We start from the raw sequence: 26532 nt of genomic DNA, 5'->3' as shown, positions 1-26532 counted from the left end.
CATGCCACTCTTCATGATGGCAGTGTCCGTCTACAACAACTGGTGGGGGTCACATGGCCAGCCCACAAAGTCTGGGCACAGAGGGCTCTGATGGTAAATGTATTCCAAGGGTCCTTGGTGGGGGACCCTGGAAAGCTCACACTGGTCCGTTCTTGTTTTACCTGAGTCTCTGACCCTAACCCTGGCTGTCTTTCCTAATGGCTCTGACTATCCCATAGTTCCGTGGAGCAGGGGATAGCCATGTATTTCTCCTGGTTTTAAAAGATTGCAGGAACTGCATGTGGTGGCAGATGGATTAATACCAGCCTCAGGACGTGGAGGCAAGAGGGTTTGGAGCCCAAAGCTGGCTTGGGTTGCATAGCTAGACTCTGTTACTCTGTTCCCTGAAGCCCTGAAGATTGAGTGGTCCCTCAGCAGGGCACCTTCTGTCACCCCACTGGCTGGGTCCCCAGGCTGTGAGATTCCCTCCAGTCCAAGCTTTAATGGACCCCAAGTTCTCTACTGGGGTCATGAGACCTTAGGAGGCCGAGGCTTGAGGGTCCAGAGAGCTGGATCCCAGTGTCACATTTGCTTCGATGACCTTCAGCATGCAAACCCATCTTTTTATGCCTCACTTTTCCTGTTTGTAAAACAAGATGGCCTGAGAATGTAACTCTGTGACAGGCAGTGTGCCTAAGATCCTGGGCTTGATTTCCAATATTGCAGAAATACATTTTAAAAGAGAGAAGCTGGACCAAATCCTCGTTGTTTGAGGGCATATGTTCCCCTCAGGCGGCCATTATTTTAGGAGAAAAAGAAAAAGGAGGCTCTGACGGTCAATGTATCTCAGGAAGCCTAGGACGGATTACAAGGAATCTTTCCTGTAGGACTTGTGGGAGCATTTGATTTGCAAGCCTGCATTGTGTGGTTTAAACATGAAGCCTGGATGTGTGTAGAATGTTCTGTATTTCTGTAACTATAGACTTCATTTATAGCATCATCGCTCCTTACTATTTTATAGGCCCGTGTGTGGGTCGCTTTGGGATGCCGTGAGCTGTAAGCCTCTTGAGTGGGGGTCATAGGGACTGCTTCTGTAAAAGCACTCATTTCCATAGATCCCTTGGAACTCGCTCCTCTACACTGCTTAACACCCTTCATCAGCCAACCCGGCCCAGTGTTCCCATTCCTGCTCACTGAAGGGGGCTGGGGCTCTTCCCTTTTCCAGGGCTGAAGCCGTGGCCAGGCTCTCGAGCCCTCAGAACCTGGGTTTCTTCATCTATATGGTGGAACCCTCTCCCTTGGTAGGCTGCTATAGCTCTAGGAGCTGGCCCCCAGAGGGCCCTGCCCAAATGCCCTCAGCCCTGGCTTCTTGTTCTGTTGCTGCAGACCCTGGCATGGTGTGAACACACCCACATGCACCTGGGGGGCAGGGGGGCAGGCAGGACTGAGTCTTTGACTCTGTTACCTTTTAGGGGAAAATAATTGGTTTCTTTTCTCTCCTAGGGACTCGTCTCCAACAGCAGCTCTCCCTGCAGAGGGTCCTGTAACTGCCCCAAGGAACAGGCACCAGGACCCTGAGGTGGTACCCTATCTGGAGGAACCCATCTCTGACACCGACTCCAGCCAGGACAGCAATACCCCTCATGATACCAGCAATTCTTTCTCTGTGGTGAGCTGAGGGCCAGGGTCTGGGAACAAGAACAGGGTCATCCCAGTGTCCTCAGCCCTGGAGATAAGAGTTCTAAATCTCCAGAGGAGGGCTGAGCCCCTCACAGCAGAACGCTGGGCCGAGCTTGGCCGTGGCTTTCCCTGATGGGAAGGGAGGGTGGGTGGTAGTGTGGGCAGGTGGAGGGAGGCGTTTCAGTCCACCAGGGACTGTGGATGAGTCACCAGCTGGCTCAGGTCTCAGGGCTGGGAAGTAGGCATGGTATTCAGAGTAAGCAGAGTCTGGGCCCAGCTCTACCCTGGACACATGCTGCTGAGACCATGACCAGTCCTGGTGCTGATTTCCAAAGGCAGAGGGAAAGGAACAGGCTCGGGAGTTGGTAGGAGCTGACAGGAGAAAGGAGCCAAGGTGCTGCCCCAAGCCTTCATACTTTCAGACCTGTCCCTTTAGGCCCCCCTCCCCCAAAAGGGAATGGCAGGAGAGAATGGGCTCCACATAAGCAGCCTACCTGTTCACACATGTGGTGGGTACCATGCAAAGGTCTCCGTGGGCCTGAGCTCAGCAAGGCCCTCCACCACCCTCTGTGTTAGAGACTTCTGTGCCCTGTTAGGGACTGAGGCCCAGAGCAGGGAAATAACTCACTTGAGACCACACAACTAGGAAGCAGTGGCCTGGGATTTGAACCCATTTCTTCCATCTGTAACTTTGGCCCAGATTTTTATTTCAATGGTTGTGCATCTTTTTCAAGGCTGACAAAAGGTTTGCTGAGTTATCACTGGCTGAGAGCATCACTCAGGCAGCAAGTGCCCTTAGAAAAACCTGTTTTTCTACCCTTCATGCTGGGATACAGGTCTAGGGCCCTCTTCTCCCCAACAAGCTTTCTCCTCTCCCAGCAGGATTGGGACTCTGCTGAGAGGCCAGGGGTGGTCCCCAACGGGGACAGACTCAACGTGATGATCCCGAGGAGGCCTCAGGAGGGGCTGAGAGCTGACAGTGCCCGAAGGGTCCCCAGATCCCCAGCCAGAGGAGACCCAGCAGGCCAGAGAAAGGAGGGTGAGTGCTTCTAGGGTGGTCTCATGGCCACGGAGTGGTCATGGCCTGGGGCCCGCCCACAACCAGCCATCTCACTGGCTCAGCTCCCTTTGAGGGGCAGAATCTCCCTTTTAAAAAATTCATTTTATGTGCATTGGTGTTTTGCCTGTACATATGTCTGTGTGAGAGTGTCAGGTCCCTGGAACTGGAGTTACAGACAGTTGTGAGCTGCCATGTGGGTGCTGGGAATTGAACCCGGGTCCTCTAAAAGAGCAGTCAGTGCTTTTAATCACTGAGTTGTCTTTCCAGCCCTGAGGGCCTGAATCTTTTTTTTTTTTTTTTTTTTCCTGAGACAGGGTTTCTCTGTGTGTAGCTCTGGCTGTCCTGAAACTCTCTCTGTAGACCGGGCTGGTCTCAAACTCAGAGATCCACCTGCGTCTGCCTCCTGAGTGCTGGCATTGTGTGCCACCACCGCCCGGTGAATCTCAATAACAGCAGTTCTTATAACATGTGCCGTGCTGCCCAACTTAAGGATGCTTTCCCTCTGTTGAAAGATTAGGGTCTCAGCCAGGCATTGGTGGCGCACACCTTTAATCCCAGCACTTGGGAGGCAGAGGCAGGTGGATCTCTGTGAGTTCGAGGCCAGCCTGGTCTACAGAGTGAGTTCCAGGACAGCCTCCAAAGCCACAAAGAAACCTTGTCTCAAAAAACCAAAAAAAAGAGAAAGATTAGGGTCTCTGGTCTCTAAGTTCTAAGAGGTTGAAACTGGCTGAACCCAAGTGGAACACCTGCATAAATAGAATGGTAAGGGCGGGGCTTCAGGGATGGCTGCACCCCACTGATCAGACAGTACCCAAGTGTCTTCCCCATTCTGCCTTCTGCTGAAGTGGTTCCATTCTTACTCAAACACTTGTGTAATGATAGCATGATGGCCACCAAAGGGGCCAGCTTGTGTCCCACAGAAGAAGGGCACATCTTTCCTGTGACTACAGTCTCAGAAAGGGTTCCCACAGGAGAAGGGCACATCTTTCCTGTGACTACAGTCACGTCTCAGAAAGGGTTCCCACAGCGACCACTGGGGGTTGGTCATCTTAATCACTAAGTCTGGCCTCCTATGAAAACCTCATGGCCTGAGTTTGGAGGAGGGGGAGTCCCCAGAGGAAGTCAGGGTGCCGTTCTGAGAAAGAGAGACAGAGAGAGATGGTGAGGGGACTTCTGTTATGCCAAGTTCATGGAGGTTGGTGAGGTTGGCCAGCATCTTCCTGGGGTATGAGTTCAGTGTGGTGGGCACACATTCTGGCTCTGGTTTCTCCTTCAGGGTGGTCAGGAGTTGGGACTAGGATGCCATAATGCCCTCCCTCCTTCTTCTCTGATGGCAGTCCTGGTTTCCATGGTCCTTGCAGGAGTCTCATGAGTCTGCATGTGTGAAGTTTGGGTGAGGTTATCCTGGGGTCCCAGGGGGAGTTAGCACTGACCCTTGCCCTACAGAGATCAGCACCTCACAAGGCAGACAGGACAGAGGACGAGCAGACACAGGCATGAGGGAGGGATGGGGTCTTTTGTTTTGTTTTGTCTTTGTTACTGTTTTTCAAGACTAGGTTTCTCTGTGTAGACCAGGCTGTCCTGGGACTCCCTTTGTAGACCAGGCTAGCCTTGAACTCAGAGATCCGTCTGCCTCTGCCTCCTGAGTTTTGGGATTAAAGGCGTGCGCCACCAACGCCCAGCTATGGAGGGTCATTTTTATTCAAGCCACCAAAGATGGGTACAGGGCTGGCACCGGAGAGGAGGGCTGTTTGTATGGAGGAGAGCAGGGCAGGGAGACAGGCCGATGCGGCCAGTTAGCAGCCGCAGCTTAGAAGTGGATGGGTGCACAACAGGGCTGGGCTGGGCTGGGCCTCTTCAGCCTTGCCAAGGAGTTGGGATTCTTTTCTCTTAAGCATGGTTTGGGCAGGGCATGAGGAGTGATGCCATTGAACCTGTGCCTTGGCATGGTCCTGGGTGCGAAGTCAGACTGCATTGGGGCAGTGTGAGGCAGGAGGATAAGTCAAATGAGTCACCTAGTAGCACCTGGCTCGCCCAGGGTTGCCGCTGGCTGATGCCGAATCCTAGGGCAAGAGGTTTCCCACCAACTGGATGATCAGAGTACTTAACTCACAGTGTTCCTTAGACCACGCTTGACCTGCAGGGGAAAGCTCCCTGAGGCCAGGGAGCTTTGCAGATGCTGCAGCAGTGTCTCCGTGTGCTGCCTGGGGACAGGATAGAACATAACACCAATCACTTCCCTTGCAAATCCTGATGCTAAAATGCTCCGGCTGGGTGTGGCGGTGCGTGCCTGTGATCCTGGCTCAAGTGAACTAAGGCTGCTCTGGAATTCCTAGTCCTTCTGTCTCTGCCTCCTCTGTGCTGGGATTACAGACAGGCCCCCCACACAGCCAGGCTTTGCTTTCTTGCTCTTGAAAGTCCCTGGGCAGTGGGTGGTATCCTCTCTGTGACCTATTTAAGTCAGAATCTGTGACCACTGGCCCCCTGGTGGCCATTTGCAATATTGCATCCAGGGACTGAGCCTCCACTAGGCACATCCCAGGCTGTACGCCTCACTGGGGGCACTGGTCACAGGTTGCCCAAGCACAGCTGTGTACCTGTCTTGCATGGAAGCCTTATCCCGTGAGAGCCAGGCTCCTAGGGCATCTACACCAATATAGCACAAAGGGTAAGGCAGCTGCAGGCAAAGTTGGGAGCACTGTGTGTACTGAACACCTACTGTGTGCTGCATACCTCTGCAAATTCCAGAGGCACCATGGGAATGCAAGGCCCTATCACACAGAGAGGGGAGGAGCAGGTAATCAAGGGTTAGGCATGAGGAAGGTACATGGAAGGCAGCCCATGGCCAGGAAATGTAAGTAGCAGAAGGACACTGTCTGCTTCCGACAGAGGCACCAGCACCAGCAACGGCCCTGTGGGGTGAGCCTCCTATGTTGTCTTGGAGGACCTCAAAGGGTGGGTGTTGGACCCTGGCAAGTGGGTGAGGGTAGAATGGGGAGCGAGACAATCCTTGAAAGAGCCAGCAGGAAGCCCCTAGAGGCTATTTTCTTTCTTTTCAATTTGAAATAATCTTAGATTTGCCAAAATGGCAGTTATAGTGGCTATTGGACTCTTTGCCCAGGTACCCCTGATGTTAGCTTCACATTCAACCATATGCAGAGGCTGGAGTTAAAGAACTAACATTATCTCAGCAGCACTCTGTGAGTTTGAGGCCAACCTACCTGGTCTACAAAGCGAGTTCCAGGACAGCCAGGGCTACACAGAGAAACCGTGTCTCAAAAATCCAAAATAAATAAATAGATAAATAGACATTGGTCAGGGCTGGGATGTGTCTCAGAACTTGCCTAGCAGTGTGAGGCCTTAGGCTCCAGCCCCAGAAACAAAAAAGAATATTAACACAATTGTAGACTATAGATTTTAACACAACAATTGTAGACTATAGATTAATCATATTTACTGCTTTTCCTTCTATGGTCCCTTTGGCTTTGTTTGTCTCTTATAAGATCTTGTGGGGCTGGAGAGATGGCTCAGAGGTTAAGAGCACTGGCTGCTCTTCCAGAGGACCTGAGTTCAATTCCCAGCAATCACATGGTGGCTCACAACCATCTGTAATGAGACCTGATGCCCTCTTCTGGCCTGTGGACATACATGCAGACAGAACACTGGATGCATAATAAATAAATAAATCCTAAAAGAAAATTAAAAAAATAAGATCTTGTTATTGTTGTGCCGGGTGGTGACGGTGCACACCTTTAATCCCAGTACTCGGGAGGCAGAGGCAGGCAGATCTCTGTGAGTTCGAGACCAGCTTGGTCTATAAGAGCGAGTTCCAGAACAGCCTCCAAAGCCACAGAGAAACCCTGTCTCCAAAAACCAAAAAAAAAAAAAAAAAAAAAAAAAAAAAAAGATCTTGTTATGTTGTAGCCCTGGCGGGCTTCAAACTCTGGAGCCCTGGGTAGCCTCAACCTTGTGGCAATCCTCCAGCATCCTCCATCTCCCAGGTTAGTGTTAGGGTTACAGTCGCCACCAGTCCCCAGCTCTTTCCGTCCTGGAACATAATGCAGGATCCCTCACTGCATTAGTCACCTGGTCCTTCCTCCTATGGCAGTTCCCTGGCCATTCCTTCCTTACCTGCCTTCCACACAAGGGTTGTGAGCAGGGACACTGACTCCTGGCAGAGTGTACCCATGCTGAGGGAGAGGGCTACTGGGATTATCCAAGCAAAAATGACAGTGACCTTGGGTGGGGGCCGGAGATGACAGAAGCAGGTGGATTTAGAGGACATTTTAGGGGCCCCCAGGGCCACTCCAGTGCTGAGAGCTCAGTCTTCAGGGACACCAACTATCAGTGTAGCAAGACCGGAGGGGACAGGGGTTGTGTGAAAGGAGAAGTGTCCTCATGAAGGCAGCCTCGGCTTACTACTTCAAGAGGAGGGACAGGGCTCACACTGCTGGTGGCTAAGGGACTGAGAAGGGTGAAGGTTGACCCCCAGTTCATGGCAGCCAGGAGTTGGGACACAGTCACTGTTGAGGACAGCTCCTTCATCCCCGGGACCAGCACCCGTGATGCCCGTGAGGTGCCTAAAGGGTTAGTTGCTTTGTAGCTGACAGAAGAAACTGAAGGAGGGAAGTACGAAGCTGCAGTCTAACACGGCAGGGGAGGCGTGGTGGCAGGCGTGGGATTGGTGGCCGGTCACAGTGGGTCTCAGTCAGGCAACGGTTCCCAACCTTGAATACCGTTCCTCATGCAGTGACCCCAAACCATGAAATTATTTTCATTGCTAGTTCATAACTACTGCTATGAGTCATAATGTATGTATCTGTGTTTTCCTATAGTCTTAGGCGACGCCTGTAAGAGGGCCATTTGACCCTCCAGGGGTCACGACCCACAGGTTGAGAGACACTGACCTAAGTGAATGCTGGTGCCCAATGCAGGCTCCCCCGCCCCATGTGTCCTCTCTTTTTTAGAAACTAATTTATTTATTCCTGCGTGGGTGTGAGTTCATATACGTACATGTGCACATGGGTACTGAGCTCAGACTCACATCATCAGGCTCAGCTGAAGCACACTCCCCTGCTGAGCCAAGTACACTCCCCTGCTCAGCTGCAGCACACTCCCCTGCTCAGCCGGCTCACTGGTCCCTGCTTGCTTTCTCGTTTTTTGTTCACTTGGGGATCCCAGCACAGGGGGTAAAGTTGCCCACACTTCAGCTGGGCCTTCTTCAATTAACCCAGTCTAGAAACCCCCATAGATGTGTCCCCCGGGTGAGCGTATCCCGTTGACGATGTTGACTGTCACATGCAGTAGTCTGGTTAGGTGCTGATTCTGCTCTGTGCAGATACACAGGTGCCCACTCACCAACAACTGCCATATCTGTGCACATTTCCAGCGCCTGGGATGAGCCTTGGAGCAGGAGGGGTAGGAAGAGTCTTCAGGTGTAGGTATAGGCATGGCCACTATGCCCTGGCACCCACCAAAGGGTTTCTTACAAGTTGGGATGGTTTCTGGGCATTCCACCCAGGGAGTAGAAATGAGCAGCTCCTGGTCCATCTCCCCCTCTCCGCACTCCAAAGCGCTGATCTCCTTGGATCTATCCATGACCTTCTCGCTCTGGCATCACTCCGCCAGTCATTGTGAATGCCTGGCCTGGCAGCAGCCGGGAGCCTAAGCCTGTCTCAGCCTGAGTGGGAAGGGTGCACCTCTTTGATTAGACACTGAAACCTATTAGCAGCAGGCTGGTGGATGCCATGATTTTTCTGTCCTTCCTGGATCCCTCTCCTCACTTTAAACTTCCTCATTTCTCTCCAGACTCCAGCAGTGGTGGACAGAGTGCTGGCCAGCACTGGGCAAAGCTTCGGGCAGAAAGTGGCTACTTCTCCTTGGAACGACATCGCTCAGGGCAAAACCAGGCTTCCTCCGGGACACCACCTAGTGGACCTCGGGCCACCACCCAGGCTTCTTCTGCTCAAAGGGCTGCTTTCCAGGATGCTTCTGCACAAGAAACCTCCCAAGCTTCCTCTATATCCCAAAACACCCAAAGGGACACCCCCAGAACCTTAGCCACACAGCGGAGTAGCCCCAGAATGTCCTCTCCTTCAAGAGTGTCCCAGAGGGACACTCCTAGAACCATGTCCACCCAGCAAAGCAGCACCCCACTTTCCTCTCCCCTCAGAGCCACTCAAGGGAGCCTCAAGACCTGCACACCACAAAATGGCCCCCACGATGCATCGTCTCTTTGTGTCCAAGCCTCCTCTCCCAACAGAACCACCCAGAGGGACAACCCCAGGAACACCTCTCCCAACAGAACCACCCAGAGGGACAACCCCAGGAACTCCTCTCCCAACAGAACCACCCAGAGGGACAACCCCAGGAACTCCTCTCCCAACAGAACCACCCAGAGGGACAACCCCAGGACTCCCTGTGCCCAAAGGGACAACCCAAGGACTCCCTGTGCCCAAAGGGACAACCCAAGGACTCCCTGTGCCCAGAGGGACAACCCAAGGACTCCCTGTGCCCAGAGGGACAACCCCAGGAGCTCCTCTCCCAGCAGAATCGCTCAGAGGGACAACCCAAGGACTCCCTGTGCACAGAGGGACAATCCCAGGAGCTCCTCTCCCAGCAGAAGTACCAAGCAGGACAACCCCAGGACTCCCTGTACCCAGAGGGACAATCCCAGGAGCTCCTCTCCCAGCAGAAGTACCAAGCAGAACAACCCCAGGACTCCCTGTACCCAGAGGGACAATCCCAGGAGCTCCTCTCCCAACAGAACTACCCAGAAGGACAACTCCAGAACTTCCTGCAGACTACAGAACACCCCCAGGACTCCTCCTACCCAAGGAGACAAGACTACAGCCTCCTGTAGCAAATGGGAGCATCTCCGAAGCGCTTGCACCCAACAAGACAACCCAAGACCACCATCTTCCTTCCAACAAGACAACTCCGGGGCTTTCTCTCAAGGCTGCACCCAAAAGGACAACCCAGGACCATTATCTTCCCGCCATGCCACTCCGGGGAGTAGCTCCAGGAACCCTTCTCCCCACCGTACCAACAAAGATATCCCTTGGGCCTCCTTTCCCCTTCGGCCAACCCAAAGTAGTGCTCCTCGAACCTCATCTCCATCTCGCACCAAACAAAACCAGGTGCCTTGGGCATCCATTTCTCTCCGGCCAACCCAAGGGGACAGGCCTCAGACCTCAGCTCCTACCAGACTCGCCCATCACGCCCCTCCCCAGCACTCCTCGCCCTCCCTGGCCTCCTCCTCTTCTCGTAACCCCGGCCATGCGGGTGCCTCTCGGACTTCACCGCCTCTGCACCCCGCACCACGAGGGGTTCCCCAGACCTCTTCAGAGTCCTCCCAGCCGTCATGCGCTGTGTGTATCGGGCACAGGGACGCACCTCGTGCCTCTTCACCCCCTCGCTGTTTTCAGTACGACCCTTTCCCCTTTTTTCCAGATCCCCGCTCGTCTGAGAGCGAGTCGCCCCACCACGAACCCCCCTACATGCCACCTGCAGTGTGCATTGGGCACCGCGATGCCCCCCGGGCCACTTCACCCCCTCGTCATACCCAGTTTGATCCCTTTCCCTTCCTCCCCGACACATCAGATGCTGAGAACGAGGCCCCGCAGCATGAACCCCCACAGTTTCCCCCACCAGTGTGCATTGGGTACCGCGATGCCCCCCGGGCCTCCTCCCCACCACGCCAGTTTCCCGAGCCCTCTTTCTTCCAGGATCTCCCCCGGGCCAGCACAGAGAGCCTTGTCCCTTCCACAGACTCTCTGCATGAGCCTCCCCACATCCCCCCTCCTGTATGTATTGGGCACAGAGACGCTCCCTCCTTTTCTTCCCCACCACGCCAGGCCCCCGAGCCTTCCCTCTACTTCCAGGATCCTCCTGGGACCAGTATGGAGAGTCTTGCCCCTTCCATCGACTCTCTGCACGGCTCTCCACTGCTGCCCCCTCAAGTATGCATCGGCCATCGGGATGCACCCAGGGCCTCCTCTCCTCCCCGCCACCCACCCAGTGATTTAGGTCTCCTGGCTCCCTCCCCTCCCCCAGGTAGCTCAGGCTCTCGGGGCTCAGCACCCCCAGGGGAAAGCAGACACAACTTGGAGAGGGAGGAGTACACCATGCTGGCCGACCTGCCCCCACCCAGAAGGCTGACCCAGAGGGGGCCAGAGCCCCAAGCACAGGGCAGCAACGAGGGCCGTACCCGCAGCCCTGGCCGGGCAGAGGTGGAGCGCCTCTTCGGGCAAGAGCGCAGGTGAGCCAGGGCAGGGGCAGCCAGATGGGCAGGGGAGGAGAACAGCTGGAAAGTTCCAGAAGCATGGATTCAAGCCCTGCTGCCCACTGTCTGTGCGGTCTTGGGCAAGCCACTGTATCTCTCTGTCTGTATATTAGGGTGTTTTTTACTGAGGCTGAAGTAATGCTATGGGTAGCCAAGTAGTGAAAAAAAAAATCTGGTGTCTGGCAGGCTAAATCTGGGGTCAAAGCTACCCTGTATCTGTGATACCTGCTTAAAGCAATTTAATCTACTTGGGCCTCAGTTTCTTCGCCTGTCAAATGGGAAGACTAAAAGCACATTGATTTATTTCAGTGAGGCTTAACTCTTGAAGGGTTTGATCCAGAGTAATGTTTCTTCCCTGTACCCATGACTTTTTTCCTGTACATTGCAGGAAGACAGACACGCTAGTTTTACATATATGGCCAGCGGCTGGGGATTTAGCTCAGTGGTGGAATACTTGGCAACACACACAGGCCCTGGGTTTGAACCACAGAACTAAGTAGATAAGTGCCCTGGCTTTCATTCCTCTGGGCACTGGGGATGGATCCCAAGATGTGCACCTGCCAAGGAAATACTCTGCCTCATCCCAGAGCTTTCTGAGAGCTCCTAGTGTCACGGACAGAAGCTAGGCATTACTTTCCTGGGACACAGCCACAGAGTCCCAAGTCCTAGTGTCCTGTGGATGTCCTGGGAACCAGTAGTATGTCACACGGGAGAGGAAAACATCCCTTTCTGCTCTGGCTGGGATTTCTCTCCTCAGCAGAGCTAGCCTCCGAGGTTTTGGAGATGCCGTTCCACTAATTAGAGACAAGAGAAATGGGGGAAGGGGAGTGTCTAGAAATCTGGAAACTTCCCCTGTATTATCTGGTGGGTTTTAGTATCTGACTGAGTGGGACAGTCCTCACCATGACGTAAATCTAGAGCATTTCCAAAACCCTGCCCCTGCTTTTTCTTTTGGTTTTTCAAGACAGGGTTTCTGTGTAGCCTTGGCTGTCTGCAACTTGCTGTGTAGACCAGACTGCCTGTGAAACCACAGATCTGCCTGCCTCTGCCTCCCAAGTGCTGGGTTTAAAGGCGTGTGCCACTGCCTGCCTCCAGCACTGTGAGATTCTTCTCTTCACTGCCCCTGAGGAGGCAACATTTCTGTAAGATCTGAATTTGAATGAGAACCTTCCTTCCTTCCTTCCTTCCTTCCTTCCTTTCCTTTCCTTTCCTTTTTCCTTTGCTTTTGTGTTTGTTTTTTGAAGACAAGATTTATCTGTATAACACCCCTGTCTTGGAACTCACTCAGTAGACCACACTGACCTGGATCACCGAAATCCCCTTGCCTTTGCCTCCCTGCTGGGACTAAAGATATGCGCCACTGCCCAAAGAGAAGTCTTGTTTCTTATTCAAATGCCCATTCCAGTAAACTGGATCCATTCACTAGCCAAGAGAGAACCTTCATTGACCCTCACACTTTGGTCTTTACAAAGAAAGGAAAACCACTTTGGAGGGAGGAATGGGTTCGAGACAGGGTCTCATCGCAGCCCAGATTGAAACTGAAGTCACTGAGCAGCTGAGGACCTTAAACCCCAGATCTCCCTGCCTTCCTCTCCCAAGTGCTGTGTTGAGGATGCCCAACCATGCTGGGTCTGCAACATAACTCATAAGTATTGTCTCTTGTAGTTGCTCATTTGTGAAATAGGGTAGCCCAGGTTGGCCTTGGACTTCAGGTTCTCCTGACTCAGGCTCCTGAGTGCTGGGATTGCAGGCCCACAGCACCACACTGGACTCTCACAGTTGCTTCTGTCCACGCTGCTCCCCATCCTAGTGTATTGTCTTCCCATCTGTTTTATAACTTTGGGGTACTTTCCCTGTTTCCAGGTGGAATACCATTTGCCCTCTGAGGACGGTATGCGTTTGCATCCGAGGCAGAGCTTGTGAGGCTGGGCATGGGGTGGGCTGGGCTGCATTTTCATTGTCTCCCATTTACTCTTCTGACATATTTACTGAGCATCTACTTTGCCCAAGCATTGTTCTGAGCCTGGAACATTTTTCTAGAAGGATCATGTCAAAGACTTAGGCATTTGGTTGGTGTTTTAAGCCATCCCCTGTTGTGGGACCTCTACAATTTCTCCCATCCCCTTAAATGCCTGAATTTTGAAACATTCTTCCTTGGATCTGCTAAACACGGTGTCTTTGTTTTGTTTTTAAAGAGGGTCTCACAATGTAGCCCTAGTTGTCCTGGAACTTGCTATTTAGACCAGGCTAGCCTAGAACTCATAGAGATCCACCTGCCTCTGTCTTCCAGTGGCTGGGGTGAAAGGTGTGCTCCATCCTGCCCTATTGCTTTTTTGACACCATTTGGAGGCCCACACACCCACCTGAGTACCAGAGGAAATTCATTCCCTTGGTCATCCAAGGTGCAGCCGTGTCAACCCTTGGGAGGAAGAGGTGACTCTGGGTAGGTCCCATTCAGAAGAGCTGGGTTCCCACAGAGGGGCTCAGAATCTCCTAGGTGTCTTCAGTGCTGTCTTTCAAAGATTATGAGGGATAAGAGAAGACATATTGGAAGGAATGACTATTGAGCAGCTGGAGTTTGTATGGAAAACACACGTTTGAAAGAAAGAGACCAAACTCTGCTCTTCCCCACTTGGTCCCCATCTTGTTTGGGATATTGAATTTTGGGACTTTCATAGAAACTCCTGGACCTCAGTTCTGGGGGAAATTTGTTCAAAGGCCTCAAATTTGATTAAAAACGGAGCCTTGAAATACTGGTGGTAGTAGTGGCGCACGCCTTTAATCCCAGCACTTGGGAGGCAGATCTCTGAGTTCAAGGCCAGCCTGGTCTACAGAACAAGTTCCAGGATGGCTAGTACTACACAAAGAAACCCTGTCTTGGGCAGGGTGGAGCCTCGTCATGAAACCCTAAAGCTTAGAATCTGGGGACCTTAGGACTGTTAAGGACTCCAACAGCTTCCAGATCTAATTCCTTTTTTTTCTTTTTAAGATTTATTACGTGTACAGTGTTCTGTCTGCATGTATGTCTGCAGGCCAGAAGAGGGCCCAGATCTCATTGTAGATGGTTGTGAGCCACCATGTAGTTGTTGGGAATTGAACTCAGGACCTCTGGAAGAGCAGTCAGTGCTCTTTTTTTGTTTTTGTTTTTTGTTTTTTGTTTTTTCGAGACAGGGTTTCTCTGTAGCTTTGGAGGCTGTCCTGGAACTCACTTTGTAGACCAGGCTGTCCTCGAACTCACAGAGATCCGCCTGCCTCTGCCTCCCGAGTGCTGGGATTAAAGGCGTGCGCCACAAACGCCCGGCTGCAGTCAGTGCTCTTAACCTCTGAGCCATCTCTCCAGCGCCCACATCTAATTCCAATGACAGGACAACAGCAAAGCTGGATACACACTTTCGGTTGGTTTGAGACAGGGTCTCCTGTAGCCTAGGCTGGCCTCCTACTCTCCGTGTAGCCAGTGATGCCCTTGAACACCTGGCCTCCCTTCCCCGCCTCCTGAGCACTGGGATCGCAGGTGTCATCACTACCCATGGTCCGTTCCTTCTGCAAACTTCTGCAGTGTTCTGCGTGGTTCTTCAGCCGTGGGCAGACTTCAGAGAGGCAGCCTCCGCTCTGGGTTCTGCTCAGCTGTCAGTCATGGCCCGCTCATCTGTATGTTCTACTCCCGTTTACCGTGCTGGGTCTTCCACAGGCCTCTCTCCGTGGCCAGTCTAGCCGAGACCCGGTGGTCAGACCCCACAGGAGGTGCCTGTTCGTGGAGGCTGAGGGGGAGACTGTTCTCAGAGTCTATTAGCTTTGTAACAGTGACGCCATGTTGAATGTGACCGTGGCCACTCATTGTTAACCCCCACGAGTATCTGGAACTGAGGATTTTGACACAGGCTGAAGGTGATCTCTGTTGGGTATGGAGACATTTGCTAGTGACCTTTTTGGGATTGTCAGGTTGGAGAGAATGTCTCTTTGCAGCCACCTGGCTAGGAGCTCTTTTGCCCATGGCTAGAAGTCCAGGGTTCTCAGAGCTGAGTCCTGGAGCTCTGTTAACTCCAAGGGGGACACAAAATACAGCTGGCTTAATAAATCCTCAGCTTGGGGCTGGAGAGATGGCTCAGAGGTTAAGAGCACTGACTGCTCTTCCAGAGGTCCTGAGTTCAGTTCCCAGCACCCACATGGTGGCTCACAACCATCTGTAATGAGATCTGGCGCCCTCTTCTGGCCTGCAGGCACACATGCATACAGGAAACTGTATACATAATAAATAAAGAAAAATCTTAAAAAAAAAAAAGAAGTCCTCAGCTTGCATATGGGGAAAGGACAGAAAGAATGGGAGAATGAGGCACCTAATGTTCCCTTGTCCCCAAAGTAGGCTATGCAAGGCTAAGTGGGGCCTGGCACACAAACACTTGGCATCCAGAACATAGGAAGTGCTCAATAAACATTTTCTTAAACATTGTGACTATTTTTTTCTCAGTGCCTGGTAAACAATAGATGCTCAATAAATATGAATTCCCACAAGGACCAGTCCAACCTTTGTCAGGGGTGGCTGGAGGGTAATAGGAAGTGCTGGGTGAGGCCAGAGGGAGCCATGGCAAAGAGCTGCCCCTTCCCACCCTGCTGCCTTCACTCTCCTGTGTCTTCTTCATGGCCTTAGGAGTCAGATTAGATAGTGCTGACTGTCCCCATTTTCCAGAAGGGGAAACTGAGGCCCTGAGAGGGTCATCCTCACTTTGGGTTTTCTCTTCTCAGGGGTGGGCTGGGAATGCTGGGTGCTGGAATGGAGTCCCAAAGGCCCTCTGGAACAGCTACATTTACTTATAGGAAGTCGGAGGCACCAGGGGCCTTCCATGCCCGGGATGAGGGACGGTCACAGCGGCCCAGCCAAGGTCAGAGCCAACTTGGAAGACAGTCCAGCCCCGCCCCCAGCAGGCAGGTGAGCACAGCTAGGTACCAGCCCTCGTGAGTGGTCACCACCTCTCCCCACAGCCTTGGTTCCAGGCAGATGTCCTGGGCAGGGAGGTCCTCTGTGAGAAAGGCAGGGCCCCAGCATGGGATCATACTGCACTCTCTGCAAGGGCCGGAAGCTCTTGGCAAGATGTGGAGGACTCCATATAAGTCCTGTGAAGACAGGCCCCTCAGAGCTGTTCCTATGGAGGCGTCTGCTATCTTGAGATCTCGGGGAGCCTCGGGTGCGTCAGGGACTGCCTCGTCCAGCACAGGGATTGGATCTCAAATGAAACCTAGAGGACAAGCACACCCCAATGGTACAGTTACCATGGTGGAAATTCGGGCACCTGATAGCTTAGGTTGGAAAGACTATCTTAGGGAGGGGAGCCCAGAAAGTGAGCAGCTCTCTTTCTGGAACCGAGAAGATTGTGCGAGAGGAGAGAGCACATGCTAGAGAGCCAGCTGAGGCTTTCTACCTGCTTTGGGCTAGTCATCTAGGAAGGCACGGCCCCACCTCACAGCCCCCCTCATTGTGGGCTTGGCTAAGACAGACCGCGACTACCCAGTGCAGTCTGGAATCTCACCCACACCTTCAACTCATCCACAGGTGACCAAGCCCTCTGCCAAGCAGGCGGAGCCAGCCCACCGGAGCCGAACAGAGGCCCCACGTCCTAAGAGTCCTGAGAAGCGGCCTGAGGGAGACCGGTGGCTCCAGAGGTCCTCAGCACCTGCCAGGACATCAGCCCGGACACCTGAGAGGAAGGCTCAAACAGAGAAACATCTAGAGAGTGGCTGCACCGGCCTGAGGCAGGCCCTGGGAGGGTGGCAGAGTCAGGAAGAGCTGTCGGGACCCCAAAGTCCTAACAAACACCCAGAGAAGAGCTGGGACAGTCAGGAGGAGGGTCCAGGCCTGGGGGGCTGGCCAGAGCTTGGGAGTTCCAGCCTGGAGGGAATATGGAGGGGCCCTCCTCAGGAGCACAGGGAAAGGTGGGGACAGTCAGAGACCTGGGAGCAGCTTTCCTGTAGTGGGCTGCAGGGGGGGCCACCAAGGGGCCAAGGTAGTCTTCAGGAGTTGCCCAGGCCTCACCAGCCTACAACCCCCCCAGACAGCGCCTGGGCAGGCCCAGCAGAATGCTTGTGTGCCCTGCATCCTGAGGCCAGCACTGCCATGGGCTGGAGGGCTGAGGGAGCATCCCCACATCAGTATAGTCCCGAGAAACCACCCGACCTGGACTGGAGGGACCTACTGGGCCTTCTCCGGGCACCCGAGGATGGGGCCTGGGCCCGACTCCCAAGGCTGGACTGGGAAGGCCTGTTGGAGCTCCTGCAGGCTCGGCTGCCCCAGAAGCACCCGGCTGGGCACTTGTGTGACCCAGCCAGGGCTTCAGAACCAGAGCTGGGTTCCCCAGGAACAGAGGACACCCTGAAGACAGAGACGCTGACCCAGCCTGAAGGATGGGCCACGACCACCCAAGCCAATGGTCATAGCCCTGGGCAGCAGTCTGAGAGCCCAGCACAGCTACCCAGCCCTGCCGGTACCTTCACCCAGTGGCCAAAAACCAAAGTGACGAGTGGACCAACATCTTCGCCTCTGGAGCAGACAAACCACCTAGGGAGCCACAGCCCACCAGACCAGGCGGTAAGTCTGTCCCGTATCTGAAGGGTGTCTAGGAAAGTTCCAAACTGTGTGCTCTCCCCCACTCCCCGACAGCATCCGGCAGTGGTGTCACTAGCTCACAGGCAGAGTGCTAGGCCACATGGGCCACACACAGTGAAGAGGCAGTTGCCCCTGTCCTCAGCTTGTGGATGATGAAACTGAGCCCATACTCATTAGAGTTTCCCAGGAGATCCTGCAGGAGTTTTGTGTGATAAATGACAAAGTACCCACTCCGAAGCCCTGCTTACCGCCTCTCCCCACCACCACCCTGTGGCTGTTCTCAGTTAATTACCTAATTCAGCACCAAGGCACCAGGGGTGCCGGGTCAGATGACATCAGCGGAGGGGTGGGGTGGGGTGGGCAATGCTGTGTCCCAGAAGCTGCCAGCTTGTTGTAGTCTGACTTGTCACAGGGGAGGTGGGAGGTCACAGAGACTGGGGTTCCTCTACTTGAGACTAGAGGCTTAAGGTCCCTTGGAGACTAGAAGACGTGACAGGAGGGATGGAGACCCTCTGGCCACTTCAGTAGCTTAGGCAGAGAGAAGAGGCAGCAAAATGGTCACCGGCTAATCACAGTAGCCAAGGTGGATCCAGTGCTGTACCTGGTGATGCCTCCAAGCCCAGAGCATTGCCGGAGAGCAGGGTGGGGCCGCCCTCTGGCTGCAGTTCTATAGAAACACCATGTGTGTCAGTCCAGCATGAAGGGCTTCTCATGGATGACAGAGCAGAGAGCCCACCAGGTCCTACTGGGGCTCCTGGTACATCTCTAATGAAGATCCTTGCCATGGCATTCAAGGCCTTCCTCTTCCTTTCTCCCCACACTTTGCTGTCACTGCACTGGGCTTGCCGGAGGGCTCTGCGCACGTGTCTTTACACTTGCTGTTTCTGGTGCTGAGATGACCCCACCTTCCCTGGTAACCCACCAAGTGTCTGTTCATTGTCTAAGTCCTAGGTCTAGCATTCTGTCCTCCAATACTGACTCCACCCTGGGGCTAGTGACGGTCCCCTTCTGGGCCTCACAGTTTTGCTTCCATCCGTCTGTCACATGGGACCTTCACTTCCCCTTAGAATCATGGGCATTGTCTAGGGATGCGGCTCAGTGGCGGAGCACTTGCGGAGCATGCTCAGAGTCCTGGGTTCAGCCTCCAGCATCATAAAACAAGCAAGCATGAGCTCCGAAGGGGCGGAGGCTGTGATCACTGTATCTCTGGATCTCATAGAGATCTCTGAGCCCAGAGAGGAGATGGTTCAGCTCAGTGGATGACAGACCAGTGAATTCACGGATGCGTCATCGCACACGGGAGAGCGACTGGGTGGGACAGCGGCTGGGTGATGGGTAGGCAGTGGGTGAAGGATGGCTGAATGGGTGACGGTGGGGTTAGGTAAACGGGGTGATGGGTAGTGGTGGCTGTTGGGTGATGGTTGAGCCTATGGTTGGGTGGGCAAACATTAAGTGGAATATGATGGGGGGATATGGACGAATGCATGTTCGATCAGTGATGATGACCGCTGGAAGGATGGAGAGACGGGGTGAATGGATGGGAGGGTACGAGATGGCAGACGGATGGCCAGATGATGACTAAACGCAGGGTGGTTGTAGAATGGGTGATGGACAGTGACGAGCAGTGGGTGATGGGGGTAACATAGGAGATGTGGGGTGGGTTAGGGTTAGGGATTGGCAACACGAACCTAGCGATATTGGGCGTGCAGAAAATAACCGGGCAAACCGGAGGGTAGATGGATGGGTGAATGGTGGGGGATGACCTAGGCTAAGCTGCATTCTTTCTTCTCTTCAGTTCCAGCCGGAGGAGCCTGAGGCGTCAGAACCAAGCAGAGGCGAAGACTCGCTGGCTGACCAGAAGCAGGCTGACTCGGTAGTCGGGGCCTAGACTTGGGCACATGGGGAAGGGGGGAGGAAAGGGAATCAGGCTGGAGGTGGGGTGAGCTCCTCCAAAGAGCTCTGGAGCCGTCTAGACCCAGGCTGGCTCTGCTATGAGGCCTTGAGAAGAGAAACTTAGGGGGAGGTGGTCAGCAGACACCCCCTCATTGTGTGGGGACACGGGTGGGGATGGTACTGGGATCAGAAGCCCTGCTTCGCGCTTACCGGCATACTCTCTTTCCTGAGCAAATGGCAGCTTTACCCCAATAGTTCCTGAGGGCAATGTTCTTTTGGGTCTAGAGGCTGGGCCAGGCTTCCTGGGTGGGGCTGGGCCTTGCTTCCTGGAGCTGGGGTCAGGGGTAGTAAAGTGGGGTAGGGAGGTGCTGCTGCGCCTGTAGGGCCCTAAAGGCTCTCCAGGGTCCTGGAGGGTGGAGCCATATGCAGGGTAGACCAGGGAGCCTGCCTGGAGGCTGGCGGTAGCAGCATAGCTGTGCCCTGCTCTTCTCTGCAACTTGCAAACAGACCTTTCTCACCAGAAACTTCTGAAGGGGTAAGGGCAGAGGCAGAGGCAGAGGGGCAGAGGCAGAGGGGCAGAGGGGCAGAGGCAGAGGCAGAGGCATTCAGCAGGCAGGTAGCATGAGCCAGGAGACTGTTCCCTGTGCTGCTCCCTGAAAAGCCAAGGTGACAAGCCACTTGAGTCTGGCCCTGCAACTGAGCAGAGCTGGGGACAGATGTGTGGTTGGACTCTGGTGTCCTACCCAGGGCCCTTACCAGGCTTTTTCCTTGGGGCCACCAACCAGCTCCCAAATCATGACACAGGGACTTACTAGTTATGAATGCTCGGCCTCGCTTAGGCACGGCTCTGACTAGCTCTTTTAACTTATTAGTTATGAATGCTCGGCCTCGCTTAGGCACGGCTCTGACTAGCTCTTTTAACTTATTAGTTATGAATGCTCGGCCTCGCTTAGGCACGGCTCTGACTAGCTCTTTTAAGTTAGCCTTTTCTCTTTATCTCCCTTTGCCTCCAGGGTTATTGCCTTTGGGGCTTATCGCCTTTCCCACTTCTGTACACCTGGCTCTCACTGCCTCTCTGTGTCTGCCTGGCGGCTGCCTGGCTTCTTACAGGGAAGTGTCCTTTGTTCTCTCCTCCCGTTTCTCTCGTCCTTCCCTTTCTTGAGCCTCGATTTCTCCTCCCATTTATTCTCTCTGCCCACTAGCCTCACCTAGCCCTCTCCTACCTAGTTACTGGCCATTCAGCTCTCAATTAGAACAATCAGGTGCCTCAGGCAGGCGAGGTGGACACAGCTTTACATAATTGACCAAATGCAGCACAAACAAAGGTAACACCCTTCACACAGTTAAAGTGATATTCTGCAACATAAACAAATGCAACACACCCTTGCCTGGTTAAAATAACATTCCACAACAAGGCTCCCTCTGCTCCCAGTCCCTATCCTTGTCCAAACTGCTTCCTGGCTCTGTCCTGTCTGTGTGCCTCTGTCTATTTGGTGGTCAGTCTTCCGATCTGTGAAATGGGGAGGGGACAGAGGACTGCCATCACTAATAGGGGCGCTGACAACTTCACTCTTCCTCTTTTGGGCTGATTTCTTCATGCTTCCTGGAGCCTGGGCTTTGTGAGAAAAGAGGAAATTAGCAATACGGAAAGCCCCCTAGGCCACCTCTACTGAACAGAAGTGTTAACTGCCTCATTCATTTATTCATTCACTCATTCCTACTCAGAGCGCTTTGTGAGCACCTTCTGTGTGGTGGTGTGGGTTGAAGTGAGCCAGAGCAGTGCCATGTGGTGCTCCGGGGAGCACTCCTTTCCTCAGACCACACTCTCAGGTACCTGAGCTTTGATGCTTCAAACTGCACTTGCAGAGACTTGCAGATTCCAGCCAGAGGACAGGGAAGCTCTGCCTCCTCCTCAGCCTGTAGCCTGCTGTGTGGCTTTGGGCCAGTCCCTCTGCTTTGCTGGTGACTCAGCTGCCTCCCAAAGATAACTTTGAGATGGAAGCACTAGGACTCTGCGATAGCATCTGTGTCACATCTGTGACTCATTCCTTTCATGTTAATGCCCCGAAGGCTAGGCAGGCAGCAAAGGTGGTGAGGACAGGAGTTGGTCCCCAGGCGGTCCTGCTGAGAGTACAAAGGACCTGGAGTCTCCACATCTTTCCCACATTTCAAGAGAAATGAGATATATGTATTTAACTTTTAGTTTTGTTTCTGGTTTTTGTTTTTTTTTTGAGACAGGGTTTCTTTGTGTAGTCCTGGCTGTCCTGGAACTCACTCTGTAGACCAGGCTGGCCTCAAACTCAGAAATCCTCCTGCCTCTGCCTCCCAAGTGCTGGGACTAAAGCATGTACCATCACTGCCCTTCTTCTTCTTCTTCTTCTTCTTCTTCTTCTTCTTCTTCTTCTTCTTCTTCTTCTTCTTCTTCTTCTTCTTCTCCTCCTCCTCCTCCTCCTCCTCCTCCTCCTCCTTCTTCTTCTTCTTCAATACTTTTTTTTTAATTTTAAAAAGGTTTATTTGTTTATTATGTATAATGTTCTACCTGCATGTATGCTTGCAGGTCAGAAGAGGGCACCAGATCTCATTACAGATGTTTGTGAGCCACCATGTGGTTGCTGGGATTTGAACTCAGGACCTTTGGAAGAACATTTTTTTTTTAATGTGGTTTTCAATTTGAGCCTCATGAGGCTCAGGTAGGCTTCAAACTTGCTATGTTGCTGAAGCTGGTCTTGAACTCCTGATCCTCCAGAGTCCACTTCTGAAGCGCTGAGATTGCATATACTACCACACCTGGCCCAAATTTCTTGGTTACTAACATGATGGATGTGCACCATGTGAGCTAAATGTCTGTAACCTGTATCCTCTCCTTGGCAGCCTGCAGTTTGACCTAGGCTTTCTAACACAGTCCCAAGGATGCATGGAGTCCTAGGGGCCCTGTTGGTCAAACACTATGCAGTGCGAGCAAGATAACCAATTTTTTCCTTTGTAACTCTGACAGGGGACGTGGGTGGGAGCCCTGGGCCTTTGCAGTAGCAGAAGAGTCAAGGGAGGCTGTGGCCAGGGATGCCCCATCCCACCAAAGGGACCTAAGCCAACACTGGACCCTGTTTGACAGGCAGACAAGAGGCCAGCAGAGGGCAAGGCTGGGAGCCCACTCAAGGGCCGACTGGTGACTTCGTGGCGGATGCCCGGGGACCGGCCAGCGCTGTTCAATCCGTACCTGCTGTCTCTGGGGGTCCTCAGGTGGCAAAGGGTAGGCTGGCTCCTGAGGGGTTGGAGGGGAGAGGGTGGATAGAGAAGGGAAGCAGGGAGGAGGCTGTGGCTAGCCAAGAAGAAGGGGACTGAAAGGGAGGAGTGGGGGAGCATCATGGAAGGCGAGGACACTACCAAGCTCCGTCAGGCTCAGAAGGTGGGCTTTTCCTCTCTGGTGCAGGGCACAGATCCTGAAACTCTGGGTAATCTCCAATCAGCAACTGCTGGCCTGGGCCAGGGAGCCAGGTGGCGGGAGGGGAGATGGAGCCTGAAGGGGCTCTAGATCACACAGTGTCTCAGACCTGGGCCTGGGCCAGTTTCACAAAGATCTGGCCTTACATAACCCATCGCCTGCCCAGAGAGGCCTGTAAACATGGGGCCTCTGGTCGGGGCTTCCTCCAGGGCAAGGAGAGGAGGTAGCTATGACTTGTCCCCTCCTGCCCCTTCACAGCGGGCAAGAAGCGATCAAGGGCTGGCTTTGGGGGTTAAGTGCGTCAGTGACTGGGTGACTCCTGTGCTTTCTTGTTGGTGCTGGGCCCTTGGAGACAGATGCCTGGCTTACAGAGGTGGGCACCGAGGCTCACAGAAAGGAGCCGACAGCCGGGATAGCTCTCACAGGGCTGGTTTTTGCACAGTCCCGAGCGAGAGAGTTCCAAAGGAAGCCAGAGCACTGCATGTCACGTGTGTCACATCTGTCAGCTGGGGTGATTGATGGAGCTGCCCAGATACTGGGAGAGGGGGGCTGCTCAAGCACTGCTTTCCATCTGTGGCATGGATTCCCGCCTGCCATCCCCACAGGGAGGGGCACCCAAGGCAGCCAAGAGGACACCTGGGCAGTGGTCCTTCAAGCCGAGGGCAGGATTTGCCTTATCAAACTAACTACAGGTCACCAGCACACAGCAGGGCTGGGAGGAGCGTAGGGAAGGCCTTGGTGAGAGAAGCGGGAGTTATGACAACAGGTGTCTCTGGACGCCCAGAATGCCCCGGAAGGACAGACCTTTGTACTCTGGACCGCCGTGTCTGTGCACACTCACGGCACTGCCAGCAGCTATTGTGGACCTACTATCCTCCCCAGCCCCACGTCCCATGCGGGGTTGCCTGACTGTGTTTGGTCCTCTTCTCGAGGACCAGTAGGTCCATGTGGCCCACATTCTAATGAGGAACTGAAGTCTCTTGTTCCATGTCACACATGGGTGCACCCGAGATGCAAACCCTGCTCTGGCAGATCGGAGCATTGAATATTTACAACCCCACCCCGTGTCTGACCTCGATGGCTGACCTCGAATAGCCATCTGGCAGCCCATAGGTACCCTTAGTTACCCAGGTGTGTTTCCTGCCAGATAAATGGCGGCTGAGGCTTAGTGAGTCTGGGGCAATGATCTTTTCATCTGGGGACTAAAATTGTAAACACCAGAGACAGAACTGTCTGAGGCCCCTCTGAAGATTGCTGAAGAGTCAGAAAACAGGCTGGAATTCTAGCTCTGCTTGTACCAGGCTGTGTGCTCTGGGCCACTGTCTCCTTCCCTGAGTCCTACCTTAGAGTCCTCAGGAGAGATGTGACTCGACACTGAGTATCCTCCAAGTATGTTGGCTGCACTCTTTGCCAGCAAGAGTCACTTCCGGGCCCCTGAAGCTCCCTCCACACCTCTCTTCTGCTAGAGTGAGCTGTGGTCCCTTCGTTTGCATATTCACTTAGTTAACCAGTGTTTACTGAGGGTATACTGTAGGCTAAGGCCCCGGCCTGGCCTCACAGATAAAGACATGCTCCATTATTGCCCACAGGGAGAGAGTGCACAGAGGCAAATACTGTGACAGGCACCTGGGTAATGACACTGTAGCAGAGGGACAGGCAGGTGCAGGGAGCACTAACAAGGGCTCGGATACTGGAGTACTCGACAAAGATATGAATTGGAGGAGCGTGGAGCAGTCACATATGGGGAGCACTGAATGAGGAGCAAGACGTAGGAAGACAAGGGAAAAGGGAGACAGATAGGGAGCGTTAGGCAAAGGGTTGGGCAGAAGGAGCTCTGGGCAAGGAATCAGATGCATGGAGCACTGGATGAGGGGGGAGGATGCTGGAGCTGGAACCCAGAACTTTGTGTCGCTGTGCTGTATCACCTAGCTGTGCCCCTGGCCCTGTCGGATGACAGGAGCACCAGGTGAGGGAGGGGAGCTTTGAGCAGTGAGTTTCTAAGTCTGGCTGGAATATGTGGCTCTGTTTAGCCTGAGGCTTGAAGGGTGGAGAATTTTCCAGACATCATTTTGTGGGGTAGCAGGAGAGAAAACTCTGTGTGTGTGTGTGTGTGTGTGTGTGTGTGTGTGTGTGTGTGTGTACATGGGCACACAGAAGGGAAGTACTCCAGACACAGCAGTCTGGAGTACAAAGGGTCTGCCCTTCCAGAGGATTCCAGGAGTCCAGCATTGTACCCTTCACATGGAAGAGGCATGTTTAAAATTTAGTGTAGTCCCAGGCGGGGTATAAGGGATGCTGCCTGGGCAGAATACAGTATATTGAACTGGTCCCTGGGTGACTCTCAGTGGCCAGGTGCCAAGAGGCTGGTGCTTTTTCTGTGCCCAGTCACTGGGTGGAAGTGGGGGGTTTCTTCTTACTCCCTCTCCAAGGGCTGATAACCATTGAGGACTGTGGATGGGTAGCATATGAGTATCAAAAACCCAGTGTCTACAGTTAAATGAACTTGACATGTGGATTTGTGTGTCATTGTGAGGAGACTTCAACAGGGATGCTAGGGAAAAAAACTCCTGAATCCTTATCTGTGAAATGGGCAAGGAATCAGAGTAACCATAGTAATTACAGTATACAATACACGTTTATTTCTTTATTTCTGAGACAGGGTCTTGATATGTAGCTCAGTCTAGCCTTCAACTCACTACTTATGGTGATCCTCCTGCCTGTCTCCCAAGTTCTGGGATTACAGGGGTACACTCCCATTTTTTTGTTTTGTTTTGTTTTGTTTTTTTTGACCGGGTCTTGCTATGTAGCTCAGGCTCAGGCTAGCCTAGAATTACATATGTTGCTCAGGCTGGATTGGAACTCTTGATCCTCCTGCCTCACCCTCTCCCTGGGCTTATACCAGTATGCCCAGCAAGAGCAATGCCTTTGAACTCCAAATCAAGACGGCAGCGTATGTATCTGAAGCTGCAGAAAATTCATGCTCCCTGGCCCACACCTAAGTATAGCTAGAAATGGAGAAGTTGTTTTAGTTTCTTGACTTGGTTAACACTCTTGGGTCATTGCATCAACTCATTTGACCCAGTGTGAGGTTGAACCGCTACTGCCACGCAAGTTTCCGGTGCAATCAGCAGCAAATTCCACTAAGGTCCCTCCTCACCTGTAGGACCACGATGAGCTTCCGCAGTCCAAGAAAATACAACACGTTGACAAGGAAGCTGGGAACATGAGCAACAGATGCACACTCTCACCCGGGAACCCAGCTCTTCTTACCGGAAAGTCCCTCGTGGGAGACTTCGCGAAAGCTCTCTCCCTTTCTATCTACCACTCCCGATCTCGTTTTGTGCGCAGCTTACTTGCTAGAATTTTCTCTCTGCCTCATTTCTCTCCCCCTCGCCCCGTGAGACCTCGGGAGGGCAAGTAGGTCCATCTTTGAACCACTGCGTTCCCCAGGGTAAAACAGAAACAAATGAGTCCCCTCACAGGTCTGTGGGGAGCACGAAATGCTAAGTCCGTAGGTAAGGAGCGGGACTCGCTGAATCGTTAGTACTGGGTGCGGTACTCGCTGGCCTTGCAACCCAGGCGCCAAGGCCGGGTGCAGC

At 53.3% G+C, this 26532-nt stretch overlaps 1 protein-coding gene across 1 annotated transcript; it reads left to right on the top strand.

Moving 5' to 3' along the window:
- The first annotated feature begins 1 nt into the window (after position 1).
- LOC110340360 (TRIO and F-actin-binding protein) lies at positions 2–26354 on the top strand. Its single transcript, XM_040754243.1, has 9 exons — positions 2–42; positions 1483–1648; positions 2542–2698; positions 8528–10979; positions 15816–15927; positions 16549–17580; positions 19394–19471; positions 22604–22741; positions 26097–26354. The coding sequence occupies exons 1-9, from the start codon at positions 2–4 to the stop codon at positions 26352–26354; spliced, it is 4434 nt and encodes a 1477-aa protein (XP_040610177.1).
- The last annotated feature ends 178 nt before the right edge of the window (positions 26355–26532 follow it).

This window comes from Mesocricetus auratus, unplaced genomic scaffold, assembly GCF_017639785.1.
Source record: "Mesocricetus auratus isolate SY011 unplaced genomic scaffold, BCM_Maur_2.0 Super-Scaffold_100010, whole genome shotgun sequence".
Lineage (NCBI taxonomy): Eukaryota > Metazoa > Chordata > Mammalia > Rodentia > Cricetidae > Mesocricetus > Mesocricetus auratus.
The sequence above is the reverse complement of the archived record's forward strand: the minus strand, read 5'-3'. Positions and strand labels throughout refer to the sequence as shown.

Excerpts from the sequence above, each read along its gene's own strand:
- LOC110340360 (XM_040754243.1), top strand. The coding sequence starts at position 2 with ATGCCACTCTTCATGATGGCAGTGTCCGTCTACAACAACTG. Across the intron at positions 10,980-15,815 it reads CTCTTCGGGCAAGAGCGCAG|GAAGTCGGAGGCACCAGGGG; the intron begins GTGAGCCAGGGC and ends ATTTACTTATAG. Across the intron at positions 19,472-22,603 it reads ACCAGAAGCAGGCTGACTCG|GCAGACAAGAGGCCAGCAGA; the intron begins GTAGTCGGGGCC and ends CCTGTTTGACAG.